General features: G+C 47.2%; 1 protein-coding gene across 2 annotated transcripts in view; it reads left to right on the forward strand.

The window, feature by feature from the left end:
* Nucleotides 1–20,666, forward strand: part of jmjd1cb (jumonji domain containing 1Cb) — a 336,498-nt gene extending 315,832 nt beyond the window's left edge. For both annotated transcript variants that reach the window (XM_056296610.1, XM_056296611.1), the window contains 3 exons: nucleotides 13,416–13,592; nucleotides 13,810–13,941; nucleotides 19,495–20,666. In XM_056296610.1, the coding sequence (XP_056152585.1) occupies nucleotides 13,416–13,592; nucleotides 13,810–13,941; nucleotides 19,495–19,587 (402 nt within the window). In that variant the 3' untranslated portion in view covers nucleotides 19,588–20,666. The remainder of the gene's footprint in view (nucleotides 1–13,415; nucleotides 13,593–13,809; nucleotides 13,942–19,494) is intronic.
* Nucleotides 20,667–21,066: the final 400 nt, after the last annotated feature.

Consider the following 21,066-nt stretch of genomic DNA (forward strand, 5'->3'; position numbering starts at 1 on the left):
CCCAATATCCCAAATACTTATAAGGTTATAATTTATTATGCTTTCATATACACACTCACTGGCCACTTTATTAGGTACACCTTGCTAGTACCGGGTTGGACCCCCTTTTGCCTTCAGAACTGCCTTAATCCTTCGTGGCATAGATTCAACAAGGTACTGGAAACATTCCTCAGAGAGTTTGGTCCATATTGACATGATAGCATCACACAGTTGCTGCAGATTTGTTGGCTGCACATCCATGATGCGAATCTCCCGGTCCACCACATCCCAAAGGTGCACTATTGGATTGAGATCTGGTGACTGTGGAGGCCATTTGAGTACAGTGAACTCATGGTCATGTTCAAGAAACCAGTCTGAGATGATTCGAGCTTTATGACATGGCGCGTTATCCTGCTGGAAGTAGCCATCAGAAGATGGGAACACTGTGGTCATAAAGGGATGGACATGGTCAGCAACAATACTCAGGTAGGCTGTGGCGTTGACACGATGCTCAATTGGTACTAAGGGGCCCAAAGTGTGCCAAGAAAATATCCCCCACACCATTACACCACCACCACCAGCAGCCTGAACCGTTGATACAAGGCAGGATGGAGCCATGCTTTCATGTTGTTGACGCCAAATTCTGACCCTACCATCCGAATGTCGCAGCAGAAATCGAGACTCATCAGACCAGGCAACGTTTTTCCAATCTTCTATTGTCCAATTTTGGTGAGCCTGTGCGAATTGTAGCCTCAGTTTCCTGTTCTTAGCTGACAGGAGTGGCACCCGGTGTGGTCTCCTGCTGCTGTAGCCCATCTGTCTCAAGGTTCAACGTGTTGTGCGTTCAGAGACGCTCTTCTGCATACCTCGGTTGTAATGAGTGGTTATTTGAGTTACTGTTGCCTTTCTGTCAGCTCGAACCAGTCTGGCCATTCTCCTCTGACCTCTGGCATCAACAAGGCATTTTCGCCCACAGAACTGCCGCTCACTGGATATTTTCTCTTTTTCGGACCATTCTCTGTAAACCCTAGAGATGGTTGTGCGTGAAAATCCCAGTAGATCAGCAGTTTCTGAAATACTCAGACCAGCCCATCTGGCATTAACAACCATGTCACGTTCAAAGTCACTTAAATCACCTTTCTTCCCCATTCTGATGCTCGGTTTGAACTGCAGCAGATCGTCTTGACCATGTCTACATGCCTAAATGCATTGAGTTGCTGCCATGTGATTGGCTGATTAGAAATTTGCGTTAACAAGCAGTTGGACAGGTGTGCCTAATAAAGTGGCCGGTGAGTGTATATACATACATACACACACATACAATTAAGGTCAAAATTATTAGCCTCCAAGGAACTATGGGACATTTCCCTACAATTCTGCCCAATGTTTGCATCATTCGTAAAACTTTACATAGTAAAACATACATCAATGTTAAGGCCCTTATTTGGTGCATTTTGGAATGTAAAATAAATCTTCAGGTTTGCTTTATACCAAATGAAGTGAAAATTGAGGTGGTCAAAATTATTAACCCCCCCCCATGTGATTTTTTTGCTTTCAAAACACGCCTGAGCAACCAATCAGTTTTCAAACCACACCTGAGCAATCAATCAGCTTTCAAACCACACCTGAGCAACCAATCAGCTTTCAAACCACACCTGAGCAATCAATCAGCATTGAACTTTACTTAAGGGACTCCAGTGAACAGGGCTAGTGGCATTGAACACTTGATTGAGAGGGACTACTCTGAAATTCTTGGTAAGAAGTAATTTCATCATGCCAAAAAGTAAAGAAATAAGTCTGGAACTCAAAGAAGATAGTGGATGCTCATCTTAAGGGGGAAGGCTATACTCTCAGAAAGAAGATAGTGGATGCTCATCTTAAGGGGAAAGGCTATACTCTCAGAAAGAAGATAGTGGATGCTCATCTTAAGGGGGAAGGCTATACGGCCATTTCCTAGCATTCCACAGTGTCTAGAACACCTGTGCATTGCATCATTGCAAAGCACAAAGAGACAAATTCTGTTAGAAACAAACCTGGGCCTGGTCCAAAGCTCAAGATTCAAAAACTTTGGAGAGGAAAATAGTCAGAGATGTCAACAACAATCCCCGGATCTCTGTCAAGATAATTGTTGCTGAACTGGCCTCTTCTGGACTTGATGTTTCAAGGAAGACTGTTGTGAGGGCTCTTCATCGTGGGGGGCTTCGAGGTCATCGTCCAAAAAAACTCCATTGCTCACACAGCGGCACATCAGAGCCAGACTGAAGTTTGCTCGTGAACACTTGAAACATGGGCATGAGTTTTGGAAGTCTGTCCTTTGGCCTGATGAGACTGAACTTGAGCTGTTTGGGCACATGGATGTTGCTTTTATTTGGTGAAGGAAGGGAGAGGCCTTCAACCCTAAAAACACAGTTGCCCCAGTTAAACATGGTGGTGGGGGCATAATGCTGTGGGACTGTTTCGCTGCTTCAGGCACAGGGAGCCTTGTTGGGGTGCATGGGATCATGAAGAAAGAAGAGTATGTTGACATTTTGAAGGATAATGTAAAGAAATCTGCTGCCAGTCTAGCTTTAGGTCGCTGCTGGGTCTCCCAGCAAGACAATAACTGAATACATCCAAGTTGGTCCAAAAAATGTTGATGGACACCAAAATCCAGGTCCTGGAGTGGCCCTCTCAGAGCCCAGATCTCAGTCCTATTGAGAATCTGTGGCGGGAGCTCAAGGTTAATGGCCATGCTGGAAAACCAGGCAATGTGGATGAGCTGGAACAACTTGCCATGGAAGAATGGGCTGAGATCCCTCAAGAGACATGTGCCAACCCAGTTAGGAACCACCATTAGAGGGTGTTGTCAGTTGTGAGTCAGAAAGGTTGCACTATTGACTATCAATTGTCAGAGGGCTAATCATTTTGGCCTTGCCAGTTTTGTTTTTTCTTGTTTCAGTTCAGTACGTCAGTAAAATATCTTAATCAAGCTTAGTGGAGATTTTGTCTTTGTTCCTTTGGAAGCAATTAAACTGGAAACACTTTTGGTTATGGTCATTTCCATGGAAAAGTTAAGGGTTTTGTTTGATTTCATAAAGGGGGCTAATAATGTTGACCTTAACTGTATATATAGCGTTTTGGGCTCTGTGATCCAGGGTGTCTCCCCGCCTGCCGCCCAGTGACTGCTGGGATAGACTCCAGCACCCCCGCCACCCTGACAGCAGGATAAGCGGTTTGGATAATGGATGGATGGATAGGGCATTTTGGGGTTTTTTGGGGCTTTTCAGAAACCATCAATAGTGTTGATAAAAGTGCTCAACAAATGAGAAGTGGAATATTAATATCAATATTGAGATATCGATATAGTATATATATATATAATAATTATATATATTATAATTATGCTATATTATCTACTTATTATAACAATAACGGTAATAATTTGTAAGCAGTTTCCAGCAGGTGTATGTGTATTTACAAGAGTAATTATTGTACATGTGGTTTAAGAAGAGGTGGTGCACGTCCTGGATGTGTAGGTGAGACATCTTGACCAGAGGGGGCTGTTTAAAAAAGTGTCATATTTACATAATAAGTGTGCATTGTTATTATTATTATTGCACCATGCTGATAAGTGTTGATGAGAGAGGTGGCCTGTGGGGAACAACAGTTCCTGTGTGTGGTGGTTTTGGTGCACACTTCTCTGTAGCACTAGCCAAGAGGCTAGGAGTTCAAACTAGGGATGCTCTGATCAGGGTTTTTGGGGCCAATCACCGGAATCAGAATCAGCCGATACCAATCAGAGGGTGGGTGGGGGGATGGGCATCTTCCATTTAAAGTGATCTATTTATTGTGCAGCATTATTTATTTATGTACTATCTACAGCAGTAAAAGTGTTCTTAACAGCATTGCAGAAATATGATGAAGTGCTGAGGAAGTGTCGTGAACTGACAGCTGTTTACTGATTGGAAGCAACGTATGCAACATATTCTGTCACTAGGTCATGCACTAGGTCAGGCCTACTACAAATGTAGACAGTATAAAACAGCAACAAAGAAGGGCTATAGACAAATACTGTGTGAGGTGTTCCTCAACATTTACATGTTTTTACAACCTGCCATGGCTACCATTCTTTAGCTTAGCCTACTTCTTAAGCACGACGGTAAGCTTTTCCTTATAAATAGAAGCGTCTCTGCATTTCTGGAGGCCAGCCTGTTCCTCTTCTCATCTGCAACATCCGCCGCTGTGCTGAAAAGTTGCTCACTATCTCCGCCTGTGCACGGCGTGCAGAGGTAGGCTGGTGCTGCTTCTGCGAGCGCGGGGAGGGGGCTTTTATTGTCCTGCCGGAAAGCTCGCCTCCGAACTGTTCTCATCATACTGCCGCTCCGGGCCGGGGCTTGAACGGGCAGCCAGGAGACCTGGAAGCAGAACACGTAGCTGTGGCTTGAATGCGTCTGGGGAAATAAAGCAAACATTAGGTCTATTTTATGCATTTTCATAGGCTATAAAACCACAAATAGTCTAACCTATCTTATTAGATTGCACATCTCTTACAAGTGTTCCTGCTTTTTTGACCCCCCCCAATTGCACTTGGCCAATTACCCCACTCTCTGAGCCGTCCTGGTCTCTGCTCCACCCACTCTGATGATCCGGCGAGAGCTGCAGACTACCACATGCCTCCTCCCATACATGTGGAGTCGCCAGCCGCTTCTTTTCACCTGACAGGGAGGAGTTTCAGCAGGGGGACGTAGCGCGTGGGAGGATCACGCTATTCCCCCAGTACCCCCTCCCCCCTGAACAGGCACCCCGACTGACCAGAGGAGGCGCTAGTGCAGCGACCAGGACACGTACCCACATCCCGCTTCCCACCTGCAGACATGGCCAACTGTGTCTCTTGGGACACCTGACCAAGCCGGAGCTAACACGGGATTCAAACCGACGATCCCCGTCCCGTGTTGGTAGGCAACAGAATAGACTGCTATGCTACCTGATGCCTGGTTCTGCTTATTTTTAAAGCAAAGTTAGATTAATGTTTAGAAAATGATACAACAAAGCGGCTTTTGACATTTTCACACCTTGGTCCATCTGCTGTGTTGTCCAGGAGACGGTAAGAGCTCTAATGGATGCTATAACATCTGCAGCCGGTGCAGTTGATGAGCTGATCTGTTGGGGGAGCTCTTCCAACGGTGCGAGCAGGGACATCATATTTTCAAATAATTTCCACGTTGAAGGCGAGTCATAGTCGGCTGCATAAGCAGCTGGTGCCCGTTTCTGTTCTGGTGGACTCTGTAGCACATCCAAAGTACTACTCCACCTAGTAGAGCCATCTTGCTGTAGTGTTCTTGTAGGCTGGTCCAGTTGTTACTGAATACTTTGGAGTCGGGAGTATGCTAACGGGGAATGTCTAAAATGACCGACGATCCATCATCCTGCAGCTCTTCTATCAGAGACGCTTCACTGTGGCAGTACTCCCTTCGCCACAACGAGCTGGAGTGTATGCGCCATACAGGGTAGGCTGGGTACATCTGCATCCTTCGTGGTCTTTGCCATGTTCTTAGTGTCATCCCTTAGAGTAGTGTGTCCTTCTCCTCTCGGGATTCCCCAGGATCGGAACGTGTCACTGGATGTGACAGCCAGAGCCCCGCTGTGTGTGACCCTGTGGATCCTTGACAGGGAAGGACAGCGTTGTGTTATTTGAAGTTTTGATCAGTAAAGTGCGCGGTTTATCTTTTTTTTTTTTTTTCTAAAATTTATTTCTGATTTTTCCCTTTTTTCTCCCAATTTAGTGGCCAATTGATCCCTATTTTAATTCAAACACCCACCCTCGTATTGCATGCGTTTGCCAACTGCATCTCTCCGGCCGGCAGTCTCGAAGGAAAGCACCTCCCCACTTTCGTGACAAGGCGAATCCAAGCCGAACCACTGTTTTTCCGACACACACAGAGACGCATTCACATGACGAACACAAGCCGACTCCGCCCCCCTCCCGAAGACAGCGTTGCCAATGATTGCTGCTTCATCGAGTCCGGCCATAGTCGGATCTGACGAGACCGGGGCGCGAACCCCAGTCCCCAGTGGGCAACTGCATCGACACCAAGCCGATGCTTAAACCGCTACACCACCGCGGACCCCCAAGTGCGCGGTTTATCTTAACAGGGACACGGGACATGCACTCCAACTCCACATCTACTACTACTACTTTCGGCTGCTCCCGTTAGGAGTCGCCACAGCGGATCATCCGTTTCCATTTCTTCCTGTCTTCTGCGTCTTCCTCTGTCACACCAGCCACCTGCATGTCTTCCCTCACCACATCCATAAACCTCCTCTTTGGCCTTCCTCTTCTCCTCTTCCCTGGCAGCTCCATATTCAGCATCCTTCTCCCAATATACTCAGCATCTCTCCTCCACACATGTCCAAGCCATCTCAATCTTGCCTCTCTTGCTTTGTCTCCAAACCGTCCAACCTGAGCTGTCCCTCTAATATAATCGTTCCTAATCCTGTCCTTCTTCGTTACTCCCAGTGAAAATCTTAGCATCTTCAACTCTGCCACCTCCAGCTCCTCCTCCTGTCTTTTCATCAGTGCCACTGTCTCCAAACCATATAACATAGCTGGTCTCACAACCATTCCCTTTAACTCTTGCTGGTACCCTTCTGTCGCAAATCACTCCTGACATACTTCTCCACCCACTCCACCCTGCCTGCACTCTCTTTTTCACCTCTCTACTGCACTCCCCGTTACTTTGGACAGTTGACCCCAAGTATTTAAACTCAAGTGCCTTTGTCACCTCCACTCCTTGCATCCTGACCATTCCACTGTCCTCTCTCTCATTCACGCATATGTATTCCATCTTGCTCCTACTGACTTTCATTCCTCTTCTCTCCAGTGCATACCTCCACCTCTCCAGGCTCTCCTCAACCTGCACCCTACTCTCGCTACAGATCACAATGTCATCCACGAACATCATCGTCCATGGAGACTCCTGCCTGATCTTGTCTGTCAACCTGTCCATCACCATTGCAAACAAGAAAGGGCTCAGAGCCGATCCTTGATGTAATCCCACCTCCACCTTGAACCCATCTGTCATTCCAACTGCACACCTCACCATTGTCACACTTCCCTCATACATATCCTGCACCACTCCTACATACTTCTCTGCAACTCTTGACTTCCTCATACAATACCACACCTCCTCTCTCGGCACTCTGTCATAAGCTTTCTCTAAATCTACAAAGACACAATGCAACTCTTTCTGGCCTTCTCTATACTTCTCAATCAACATTCTCAAAGCAAACATCGCATCTGTGGTGCTCTTTCGTGGCATGAAACCATACTGCTGCTCGCTGATCATCACCTCTCCTCTTAACCTAGCTTCTATTACTCTTTCCCATATCTTCATGCTGTGGCTGATCAACTTTATACCTCTGTAGTTGTTACAGTTCTGCACATCGCCCTTGTTCTTGAAAATCGGTACCAGTATGCTTCTTCTCCACTCCTCAGGCATCCTCTCACTTTCCAGGATTGTGTTAAACAATCTAGTTAAAAACTCCACTGCCATCTCTCCTAAACATCTCCATGCCTCCACAGGTATGTCATCAGGACCAACCACCTTTCCACTCTTCATCCTCTTCATAGCTGCCCTCACTTCCTCCTTGCTAATCCACTGCACTTCCTGATTCACTATCCCTACATCATCCAACCTTCTCTCTCTCTCATTTTCTTCATTCATCAGCCCCTCAAAGTATTCCTTCCACCTTCTTAGCACACTCTCCTCGCTTGGCAGCACATTTCCATCTCTATCCTTGATCGCCCTAACTTGCTGCATATCCTTTGCAGCTTGGTCCCTCTGTCTAGCCAATTGGTACAAGTCCTTTTCTCCTTCCTTAGTGTCCAACCTGTCATACAACTCACCATACGCCTTTTCCTTTGCCTTTGCCACCTCTCTCTTTGCTTTACGCTGCATCTCCTTGTACTCCTGTCTACTTTCTTCATTTCTCTTCCTATCCCAATTCTTCTTTGCCAACGTTTTCCTCTGTATAATTTGCTGTACTTCCTCATTCCACCACCAAGTCTCCTTGTCTTCCTTCCTCTGTCCTGATGACACACCAAGTACCTTCCTAGATGTCTCCCTCACTATTTCTGCAGTGGTTGTCCAGCCATCTGGCAACTCTTCACTACCACCCAGTGCCTGTCTTAACTCCTGCCTGAACTCCACACAACAGTCTTCCTTCTTCAACTTCCACCATTTGATCTTCGGCTGTGTCTTCACTCACTTCCTCTTCTTGGTCTCCAAAGTCATCCTACAGACCACCATCCGATGCTGCCTAGCTACGTTCTCCCCTGTCACCACCTTGCAGTCTCCAATCCCTTTTAGATGGCGCCTTCTACATAAGATATAGTCCACCTGTGTGCACTTTCCTCCACTCTTGTACGTCACCCTGTGTTCCTCCCTCTTCTTGAAATATGTATTCACCACAGCCATTTCCATCCTTTTCGCAAAATCGACCACCATCTGTCCTTCCACATTTCTCTTCTTGACTCCATACCTTCCCATCACCTCCTCATCATCTCTGTTCCCTTCACCAATATGTCCATTGAAGTCCGCTCCAATCACCACTCTCTCCTCCTTGGGTACCCTCTCCACCATGTCATCCAACTCACTCCAGAATTCTTCTTTTTCATCCATCTCACACCCAACTTGCGGGGCATATGCGCTGATAACATTCAGCAATAAACCTTCAATTTCCAGCTTCATACTCATCACTCTGTCTGACACTCTCTTCACCTCCAGCACGCTCTTGACATACTCTTCCTTCAGAATTACCCCTACCCCATTTCTCCTCCCATTCACACCATGGTAAAAGAGTTTGAACCCACCTCCGATACTCCTGGCCTTACTCCCCTTCCACCTGGTCTCTTGCACACACAGTATGCCTACCTTTCTTCTCTCCATCATGTCAGCCAGCTCTCTCCCTTTACCAGTCATAGTGCCAACATTCAAAGTTCTGACTCTCACCTCCACATGCCTACCCTTCCTCCTCTCTAGCTGCCTCTGGACATGCCTCCCCCCTCTCCTTCTCCTTCGCCCAACAGTAGCATAGTTTCCACCGACACCCTGCTGGTTAACAGTACCGGTGGCGGTCGTTGGTAACCCGGGCCTCGACCGATCCGGTATGTAAGTCTTATTTATGATCCGCATATTTGATTTGGCAAAGATTTTACGCCGGATGCCCTTCCTGATGCAACCCTCCCCATTTGTCCGGGCTTGGGACCGGCGCTAAGGATGCACTGGCATGTGCATCCTCAGTGGCTGGGTTGCACTCCAACTCCACGTGTCACTTGTAAAACTGATTGGTGTGCCGTTGTCCTTTAAATTGCTGTCAGTATGTGTCTACACTGTGAAGTATACCTGCAGCAGGCATACGTCCATGAAATATTGAGGCCCTGGAAGGATGTAGCCTGGATCCAAGTAGGTGATAAGTCGTCGGAACCCCTTATCTTCCACTACAGAAAGAGGCTGCTGATCCAGGCCAGTGAATTCCTCCATCTTGGCTGATATTTCTTTTGACTTCTCCCTAACTGACAGCTGAGTGACGGAAGACTGCCTTGCTAAAGGGTTAACTGGCTTTACTGACTTGGCGCTGGCTTGCCTTTCATGCTCGCCGCATTTGACGGGACAGATTCTCAAATGTCTAATGAGGTTCGTGGTATTAAAATGTCGTTGTTGCGTTGCACCACGAGGGGTTTCTGCTTCACACACCTTGCATACAGTGATTTTAATGTCTTTTCCAGACACCTTGTACAGCTGCCAGATAGGGCTGCACGATATTAGGGAAACATGCGATATGCGGTGACGTTGCTGCATATTGCGATGATGATATGACTCGCGATAAATATACAAATATTGAAGTGTACAGTTTTAATGTCTCTCTGCTCTAGGTGTGCTGCTGACACAGAGTCCAGACAGTGGCCAGCCTGGCACGCTGCATAAACACATGAAATGCAGTATTTCCATCCCAGCAACGTGGTTTTATTGAAGAAGAAAAATGCACCTGGCTGCAGCCGCTATATTGATAATGAACAAACACCACCAACTTGGTTGCATGGCAACACAGTTTCTTCATCACTTTACCACCACATCTGGGCCGATTTAAAGCAGCTACGAGGAGTTTATATCATAAATGATGATGTAACAGTCTCAATTTAAACTGACATTTTACCAGTTTTGCAGAGTGAGTAACTCATGTTAGAATTTTATTTTTTTACATTATATTTTGTTACTGAGACGGAATCAGCCAAGTGACATTACCACCTTTTTCCAGAAGGGGGCACCAAAGTCAACACAAACGCCTAGTAATATCGTTAAATAAATAGCCGATACCATTGATCGCAGTTCAAGCAGTGTTTTGCGGTACTTATATCGCACATGTTGATATCGCGATGAAGGTACATCGTCGATACATCGTGCAGCCCTACTGTCAGACCGCTGGAGCCATTTTAGTGAGCTTCTTTTGCCGCGCACAGAGAAATGTCTCACGTATTTTGCGTCATCTGATCGGCTCTTCTGATCGGCCTTAATAGAGAGCACTGATCAAACTATTTAGAAGGAAAATCGGCCAATAATGATCGGCGGCCAATCGATCGGAGCATCCATAGTTCAGACAGACTGTGCCCTAGGTGGGGGGGGGGTTCTGTGCTGATTCTGCCCGCCCATTTCCGGGCTCTAGAGGTGTACAAGTCCTGCAGGATGGGCAGGGGAGCGCCAGTGTTTTGTGTTTCTCTTGTCTTTACTGTTCGCTGCAGCCTGTTCCTGTCCTGTTTTGTTGCTGCTCTGAACCAGACCGTGATGCATGTACGCAGGGCAGATTCAATGACTGCGGTGTAGAACTGGCTCAACAGCTCCTGTGGCAGACCACACATCCTCAATTGCCGCAGAAAGAACAAACTCTGCTGGGCCTTTTTGAGGATGGAGATGATGTTAGTCTCCCACTTCAGGTCTTTAGAAATGGTAGTTCCCAGAAACTTGAACGTTTCCACGGTTGACACAGGGCTGTTGGATATTGTGGAGGGACCAGTACTGAGGGGTGTCTCCTAAAGTTCACTGTCATCTCCACGATCTTGAGCATGTTCAGTTCCAAGTCGTTCTGACTGCACCAGAGCACCAGCTGCTCAACCTCCCGTCGATATGCAGACTTGTCACCATCCTGGATGAGTTCAGTGACTGTAGTGTCGTCTGCAAACTTCAGAAGTTTAACAGCTGGGTCCTTGGAGGTGCAGTCATTGGTGTAGAAGGAGATGCGCAGTGGGAAGAGGACACATCCCTGGGGAGCACCAGTGTTGACTGTCCGTATACCAGAAGTGTCTTCCCCCAGCCTCACCTGCTGTTTCCTGCCTGTCAGGAAGCCAGTGATCCACTGACGGAAGGTGGGGGAAACAGTGAGCTGGGTGAGTTTGGAGGAGAAGATTTCTGGAATGATGGTGTTGAACACCGAGCTGAAGTCCACAAACAGGATCCTTGCATATGTCGCTGGTCAGTCAGTGTGTTGCAGGATGTAGTGCAGTCCCATGTTGACTGCATCATCCACTGATGTGTTTGCCCGGCAGGCAAACTGCATGGGGTCCAGCAGGTGTCCTGTGACGTTCTTCAGGTGGGCCAACACCAGTTGTTCGAAAAACTTCATGACCACAGACGTCAGAGCGACAGGCCCGTAGTCATCCAGTCCTGTGAAGGAGGGCTTCTTGGGGATCAGGATGGTGGTGGAGCATTTGAAGCAGGGGGCGGACTTCACACAGCTCCAGGGATCTGTTGAAGAACTGCATTTAGATTGGAGCCAATTGGCCAGCACAGGCTGGGGGGGGGGGTGCCAGAGGTGTGATTTAGGCTGTTGTTGTTGGGATGGAGTGGGTGAGGAGTGTGAATTCAAATATTAGCAGAATAAGAGTCTATTGTTGGTCTTGAAATCCAGCCACATAGCTGAAACTAACACATGTAGTCATAAGTGTGCAAGACTGGTATTAACAGTGGTTTAGGGAAAATCTTGAATCCAACATTAATGCAGGATTTGTTGAATCCTTTTGGCCAGCCCCATACTCAGTAAATGTGCTGTAGCACCTTGAGATCGTTAGTGGAGTATTAGCAGGTAAAATAATGTACATGAAACTGAGTTAGTTCATTAATACAGCCAGGGATAACCTCTGGCTCTGACATTTCAGTTGCTGGAAAATAATGTGATATCCCTTTTCACTTACTTTTTAGTCAGGAATGTATTATTATTATTTTATTTTATATTCCTTACCGTGATGAATTTTACAACAGTTTATTAGCTGGCGATGAAATTCCCCAAATTCTTTGACAAGTTCAAGTTTAAATGTAACTTGTGCACTTCACTAAAGTCAGCAGAGTTGAATGTTAGTAGATATGTATGTCATACTTCTCTGTTGTGTCAGTAATATGAGAGCAACTTATACAGGTTTACAGTACTGCAACAAAACCCCCCAAAAACAAGAGGGGGCTGGTACAGTCTACTACCAGGCCTCCAGTAGGACTAGGAAGTAGGACTAGGAGGTAGGATGAGGAAATAGGATAAGAAAGTAGGGCTAGGAAGTAGGACTAGAGAGTACGACTAGGGAGTAGGACTAGAGAGTAGGACGAGGAAGTAGGACTAGGGAGTAGAACTAGGGAGTAGGACTAGGGAGTAGGATGAGGAAGTAGGACGAGGGAGTAGGGCTAGGAAGGGCACCAGCAGGTCAGTGGCTGTGGCAAGAGATGAGGAATATACGTAGAAGAAAAGAAAGGAAACAACACAGAAGAGTAAAGAGTGATATTAAAGGGAGAACATAACACTGGTAAAAACAGGAATGTAGGTGTCCAGGTAGCGTAGTGGTCTATTCCGTTGCCTACCAACACGGGGGTTGGTGGTTTGGGTATGTGTCCTGGTAACTGCACTAACACCTCCTCTGATCGGTCGGGGTGCCTGTTTTTTTTTGGGGGGGGGTGGGATAGTGTGATCCTCCCACGCGCTACGTCTCCCTGGTGAAACTCCTCACTGTCAGGTGAAAAGAAGCGGCTGGTGACTCCACATGTATGGGAGGAGGCACGTGGTAGTCTGCAGCCCTCTCCGGATCAGCAGAGGGGGTGGAGCAGAGACCGGGACGGCTCGGAAGAGTGGGGTAATTGGCCAAGTACAACTGGGGAGGCAAAGGAGGAGAAATCAAGAAAAAGAAAAGAAAGAGGAAATGAAAGTTGCCTGAGTGGAGTGACAAGGCTGGTAGTGTAGATGTGCATGTTGTTAACTTGTGACTGTGTGGCACATTTCCATTGTTGTACTCGTCACGCTGCGTTGATCTTGGCAAATAAAAAGCTGTTTGAAAGAATGAATGCTGGTGTAACTTGACACTCTACAAAGCCCATGAAATATTTAGCCACACCCCCCTTTTCCCATCTCTTCCTGTCCCCGCTCAGCTGAGTAAGGAGCAGGGGTTGGACATGTCTGCAGAGCAGGACCCGGTCAGAGAGCAGGGCTGGTACCTCAGCAGGAAGCAGCGACAGCGTCTGTTTGAAGAGCACGGTGTCCAGGGTTGGACCATCGTTCAGTTCCTAGGGGACTCGGTCCTCATACCTGCTGGGGCCATGCACCAGGTATTTACTGGACACATACACATAACAGCATGTCTACATCAGAATGCATAGTTACACAAGCATGTCTGCAGAACCCTCCTCACTAGCAACATGGAGAACTAATGCGTCCGTCCCTGTGTGGTGTGTCCTCCTGTACTTCTGCTACCTGACACAGATAGCTACGCCAGGTGTAGCATGAAGTCATCCATCATGTTGTCTGTCTCCCTCTCTCTCTCAGGTTCAGAACCTCCACAGCTGTGTTCAGGTCATCAATGACTTTGTTTCTCCTGAGCACGTAGTCAACTCCTTCTACCTGAGCCAGGAGCTGAGAGCCACTAAGGAGGAGGTCAACTATGAAGATAAGCTACAGGTAGTGGAGCAGTGTCTTCACATCCGGTCCATGTGCTGTGTTCAGTCGTCACCAGCAGACAAACACAAAACCCAGATTAAACCTGACAACAGTCGGGTGTCCGGGTAGCGTGGCGGTCTATTCCGTTGCCTACCAACACGGGGATCGCCGGTTCGAATCCCCGTGTTGCCTCCGGCTTGGTCAGGCGTCCCTACAGACACAGTTGTCCGTGTCTGCAGGTGGGAAGCCGGGTGTGGGTATGTGTCCTGGTCTCTTCACTAGCGCCTCCTCTGGTCAGTTGGGCTGCCTGTTCGGGGGCGGAGGGCTGGGGGGAATAGCGTGATCCTCCCATGTGCTACGCCCCCCCTGGTGAAACTCCTCCCTGTCAGGTGAAAAGAAGCAGCTGGTGATTCCACATGTATCGGGGGGGGGGGGGGGGGGGGACATGTGGTAGTCTGCAGCCCTCCCCGGACCGGCAGAGGGGGTGTAGCAGAGACTGGGACGGCTCGGAGGAGTGGGGTAATTGGCCAGATGTAAAAGCGGGAAAATCAAAAATAATAATAATAATAATAAAGGTAAAAAGAGTAAGTAATAATGCACCACAAAGCACCATGCTGTTGTTTTAATACAGCCACAGCTGTTGGTTTTTCCAGCATGTTTGGAAAATTCAGTCCCTGATACTTTACGTAGCAAAGTATATGTGGGCACCCTTCTACTGAGTGGGTCCGGATATTTCAGTCACGCCCGTTGCTAGCAGGTGCATAAAATCCAGCATCCAGCCACACAGTCTCCATAGACAAACAGTGGCAGTGGAGAGGAGGGTCCTTAGGAGCGCAGTGACTTTCAGCATGGCACCGTCATAGGATGCCACCTTTCCAACAAGTCATTTGGTCAAATCCCTGCCCTGCTACAGCTGCCCCGGTCAATTGTAAGTGCTGTTATTGTGAAGTGGAGACATCTCAGAGCAACAGCAGCTCAGACATGAAGAAGTAGAACACACAAGACCACAGAACGGGACCACCGAGTCCTGAGGCACGTAAAAACCATGTGTCCTCGCTTACACAACTCACTACCGAGTTCCAGACTGCCTCTGGAAGCAACGTCAGCTCAAGAACTGGTGGCCTGGGGTGCCTCCATGGCCGACTGACTAGCGTGCATATCACATGGCCACATGGCTGCAACCATTACCAGCTCAACTCCAGCTGGCAGCGTTTGTTGCATGTCTTACCCCTTTCTCTCTGCCTGCCTCCACTATCACTGTCTAATAAATAAGCCAATGCACACAATGTGCTATGCTGGAGTGGTGTAAAGCACACCACCATTGGACTCACGTTCTCTGGAGTGATGAATCCCGCTTCACTATCCGGCAGTCTGATGGACCAATCTGGATTTGGCGAATACCAGGAGAACACTACCTGCCTAAATGCATAGTGCCAACTGTAAAGTTTGGTGGAGGAGTAATAATGGTCCGGGGCTGTTTTCCATGTTCTTGCCTCTCAGTTCCACTGAAGGGAAATCTTACTGCTACAGCATACAATACCATTCTAGAGAATTGTGTGCTTCCAAGTTTGTGGCAGCAGTTTGGGGGAAGCTCTTTTCTGTTTCATCATGACAATGCTCCTGTGCACAAAGCGAGGTCCATAAAGACATAGTTTGCTGAGTTTGGTGTGGAGAAACTAGCCAACATCTTTGGGATGAATTGGAACACCAACCGTGAACCCGGCCTTCTCCCCGACATCAGTGCCTGACCTCACTGATGCTCTTGTGGCTGAATGGGAGTGAATTCCTGCAACCATGTTCCCAAATCTAGTGGAAAGCCTTCCCAGAAGAGTGGAGGCTGTTACAGCAGCAAAGGGGGGCTCAACACCATATGAATGCCCATGGGTTTGGAATGAGATGTTCATCAAGCACATATGGGTGTGATGTTCAGCTGTCCACATCCTGTTGGCCATGTAGTTTATATTTGATTGAGCCTGGTGTGTCACCTCTTCACCAACAGGAGATAAATGAGCGATAACGGTAGTCATTTTGGCCGATAAAGTAAATGTGGATATTGCCAGTTATTTTGTATAGAAAAAGGCCAAGCAACAGACATTCCTGTCAGTCAGCCAAAGTAGCTGAAGATACTGCGGTTCACTGGCTGTCAATCACAATGGCTATCTATCAATCACAATGACTATCAGTCACAATGGCTATCAGTCACAATGGCTATCGATCACAATGACTGTCAGTCACAATGGCTATCGATCACAATGACTATCAGTCACAACGGCTATCAGTCCTAATGGCTGTCAGTCACAGTGACTATCAATCACAATGACTATCAGTCACAGTGGCTATCAATCACAATGGTTGTCAGTCACAGTGACTATCAATCACAATGACTATCAGTCACAATAACTATCAATCACAATGGCTATCACTCACAATGGCTATCAGTCACAATGACTATCAGTCACAATGGCTATCAATCACAATGGCTGATTTTATCAGTCACAATGGCTATCAATCACAATGGCTATCAGTCACAGTGGCTATCAGTCACAATGACTATCAATCACAAAGGCTATCAGTCACAATGACTATCAATCACAATGGCTATCAGTCACAATGGCTATCAATCACAATGGCTACCAGTCACAATGACTATCAGTCATAATGGCTATCAATCACAATGGCTATCAGTCACAATGGCTATCAATCACAATGACTATCAGTCACAGTGGCTATCAATCACAATGGCTATCAGTCACAATGACTATCAGTCACAATGACTATCAATCACAATGGCTATCAGTCACAATGACTATCAATCACAATGACTATCAGTCACAATGGCCAAAAGGAACATCCTCTGCTCGTCTCGATGTTTTTTAAAGAAAACTAAACGGTTTGTTTTGGTGCTATTTTCCATGCTTCCTCCTCCTCCTCCTCCTCGTCCTCCTCCTCCTGCTAGTTAAGGCCGTCTGTGACTCACCTGGTGGACTGTGCTGACAGTAGACGGGGTCTGTCAGTAGGACATGACGACAGCTGTGTTCACCACGCTTTGCACCCACACACCAGCACATGATAGATACAGCCTGCTTCATACCCCCCTCTTTCTTTTCCTCTTCATCTTCCCCCTTCCTCTTCCTCTCTGTCATCCCCTCTCCTAAAATCGTCCACTGTTCAGAAGACATTTCGGCCTTTTTCTGTCTCACCGACTTAGCCTCTATTCTCTTTCTTTCTCATGCTTCAAATCCTTCATTACACAACTTATAGTGTGTGTGTGTGTGTGTGTGTGTGTGTGTGTGGGCCCTGTGATGGCCTGGCGGCCTGTCCAGGGTGTCTCCCCGTCTGCCAGCCAGTGACTGCTGGGATAGGCTCCAGCATCCCTGCGACCCTGAGAGCAGGATACGCGGTTTGGATGAGGGATGGATGATGGATGGATGGATGACGGATGGATGGATGGATGATGGATGGATGACGGGTGGATGATGGATGGATATTTCAGAAATGGGAATGAGTTCCCACTCCTCCTATCTCTTGCGTCTGTTTTCATCTCTATATTACCGTATTGGTCTGAATATAAGAGAGGTTTCGTTTTTTTTTTTTCTGGAAATACGTCTGAAAAGTAGGGTCGTCTTATTTGAGGTCTGGGCTTTTAAATGTCAGTATACATTCACAACAGCAGGTGGCGCCAAATATTTGTAAAACAAGTGTTTCGATTCTTACTGAAGCAATCCAGCCCGTTTTTGTTTTTTAATTCTGATTTGTTTCAAGAATGTTCAACAGTTCGACTTGACTTGGATGGTTATTGCAGTTATTGGACCTTTGATAGGCTACATGGTGGTTTTCTTCACTATGAGATGGAGAGTCTAATTGGTATTAGAAACACCAATAGACTACACGTTATTTTAAGTTTTATGGTTGTTAAAAACATCAGCCTACCTGGTTTTATTCAATGGTTTTTATTGTCATTATTTTCAAATAAAATAAATTTCTTCATGAAAAAAAATGTTGGTTTTCAAAAAGTATTTTTCCAAAAATGAGTCTTGAAAAGTGTGTGTGTGTGTGGGGGGTCAGTTTATAATCAGGGTCGTTTTATTTTTGGGTTAACACGGTACTCTCCCTATCTTTAACAGCCTTCTTTGACAAGAGTGAGATGGACAGGTTGGACTGTCTTCATGCAGGTCTGTAGAGTCAGATGGACAGGTTGGACTGTGTTCCTGCAGGTCTGTAGAGTCAGATGGACAGGCTGGACCGTGTTCCTGCAGGTCTGTAGAGTCAGATGGACAGGCTGCACTGTGTTCTTGCAGGTCTGTAGAGTCAGATGGACAGGTTGGACTGTCTTCATGCAGGTTTGTAGAGTCAGATGGACAGGTTGGACTGTGTTCCTGCAGGTCTGTAGAGTCAGATGGACAGGCTGGACTGTGTTCCTGCAGGTCTGTAGAGTCAGATGGACAGGCTGGACTGTGTTCCTGCAGGTCTGTAGAGTCAGATGGACAGGCTGCACTGTGTTCTTGCAGGTCTGTAGAGTCAGATGGACAGGTTGGACTGTGTTCCTGCAGGTCTGTAGAGTCAGATGGACAGGCTGGACCATGTTCCTGCAGGTCTGTAGAGTCAGATGGACAGGCTGCACTGTGTTCTTGCAGGTCTGTAGAGTCAGATGGACAGGCTGCACTGTGTTCATGCAGGTCTGCAGAGTCAGATGGACAGGCTTGACCGTTTTCATGCAGGTCTGTAGAGTCAGATGAACAGGCTGGACCCTGTTCCTGCAGGTCTGTAGAGTCAGATGGACAGGTTGGACTGTGTTCCTGCAGGTCTGTAGAGTCAGATGGACAGGTTGGACTGTGTTCATGCAGGTCTGTAGAGTCAGATGGACAGGCTGCACTGTGTTCATGCAGGTCTGTAGAGTCAGATGGACAGGCTGGACCATGTTCCTGCAGGTCTGTAGAGTCAGATGGACAGGCTGGACCCTGTTCCTGCAGGTCTGTAGAGTCAGATGGACAGGCTGGACTGTTCCTGCAGGTCTGTAGAGTCAGATGGACAGGCTGGACCATGTTCCTGCAGGGCTGTAGAGTCAGATGGACAGGCTGGACCGTGTCCCTGCAGGTCTGTAGAGTCAGATGGACAGGATGGACCATGTTTGTGCAGGTCTGTAGAGTCACAGTATAAGAGTTGACTGTTCTTGCTGTCGGGAGCAGATAAGTGTCTAATGGTTGACCTCATTTCAGCCGCTGCTGGCATCATTCTGTGGTAACATGGTAATCTATGGTAGCATCCCATCAAACATTGCCTGTCCATACAGACAGTCTTCTTACCTGTAGGTAATTATAACAAGATGTTGTACATTGACCCACATTCAATATACATATTGTAAAGACTTGGAGGTACTGTGTGATACAGCCTACATTGTTGCACAGCCTCATTAGCAGGCACTCCCAATTTTAAAAACAACTCAAATTCAGCCAAGAAATGATTTGGGGAATTCTTTCTAGGAAGTTTGAACTTTGATGATGTGGAGTGTGAAGAAGGACCTCTGCCTCCCAGACGTCCATCTTTAACCTCTCTTCTCTCCCTCTTTCTGCCCAGGTGAAAAACATTTTGTACCACTGTGTGAAGGAGGTGGTGACCTCCCTGAAGCGGGCCAGTGCTGAAGGAGCCGGGGAAGACGAGAACTCATGACACCCCATCTTCCTCAACCCTCTCCTCCTCAGAGGTCCACAGGGGTCATTGCTGGGATCCTTGTAGCTGGTTGCAAAAAAAACAAGTTGTTTCTGAAAAAGGGGATGAAACCACCATCGGCATGTCACCTTCACTGCCTGCTCCTGGTCAGCCGGCTCAGCAGGTGCTGTGAGTTGGCACTTGGTCATGTAATGTAAAACTGTAGCTGTTCTGGAACTATGTCATGTCATTTGGGACTTTGTCGTGGAACCTTCAACACCGACCTCATGACCTGAGGTGAGGTCATATGAGGAGAAAGGCATTTGAGGCATTCTTTTCCAGAAATGAAGTGATGTGGTCAAGAAGGCCTAGTCACAATGGCTTCGTCACATGACCCAACAGCAAACACATCATGTGACCTGAGAATATGCATGGATGGACAAATACAGTAACTGTGATGGTGGTTCACATCATCCCAAACCTTCAGTGCCAAGCAGACTTGGAGCAGAAGGCCTGTGGGCCTGTGGGACAGACAGCCTTGTGCTTTCTACGATAATTTTATGGTTTCTCTGTTTTAATGGGCTCAGAAAATCAGTCGGTCGAGAGGAAATCCGGTAAAGAGATGAGGGCTTAAGACTGAAGTGGCTAGCCTTATTAGAAACCACTATATTTTGTGTTTCATGGCATGTGCCATTATGTCCTCAATGTCCTCTTCTCAGCGGGGTGGAGAGAAGCCCAACAAGCATTAAAAGCAACTTGGCACTATTACTCTAATGAAGACCAATAGTATTTCAGTTTGTACCACACAGGCTGGTGGTAGCGGGATGTTCCTCATAGGGCAGGCGTAGGTGGAAATGAGCCTCGCAGGATGCTGGAGTACTGAGGGAGATGCAAGTAGGTGGCCCCAGGTCTATCAGTCCATGTGTCCTTGAGCAAGGCATGAAATCTCTTTCTGCTCTCTTGTTGTAAGCTGTTCTGGGTAAGTTGTCAGCTAGTGTTTTTAATGTGCTACGCTTATTTCAAGTCTGTGCTCGTGGTCCACAGATAAGTCTCAGACTTGGCTGATCACCGCAGCATCACCAGCAGCAGCAGCAGCAGCAGCAGCAGCAGCAGCAGCAGCAGGAGAACAACTGTGATTTTTACAATGATTAAACCCTGAAAAACGTTTAAAGCTATCAAACGCTGAATCAGTTCATCTGGACACCTTTATCGACCGATACGTTTCATCATCTAGTACCTGTCAGACATCTGTAAAACATCTGTCAGACATCTGCCTATGGTAAACGCTGTGTCCAGATGGACTGACTCAACCTTCTGTGGTTTTCTAAGCTGGGTTGCTGCGCATGCGTCAAGACGTTTAACACACAAAGCAGAACATGTCAGAACTCTTCATGAAAGCTCTTTCAGTCCGCAAGCAAACAGCGTCCCTGTTCTCATTTGTTCGTGTGTCTGAGTAGTTGGTCTGTTGTCGTTTCCCTCCTGTTGTGTTTGTTCTTGGCT

This window comes from Lampris incognitus, chromosome 17, assembly GCF_029633865.1.
Source record: "Lampris incognitus isolate fLamInc1 chromosome 17, fLamInc1.hap2, whole genome shotgun sequence".
NCBI classification, from domain to species: Eukaryota; Metazoa; Chordata; class Actinopteri; order Lampriformes; family Lampridae; genus Lampris; species Lampris incognitus.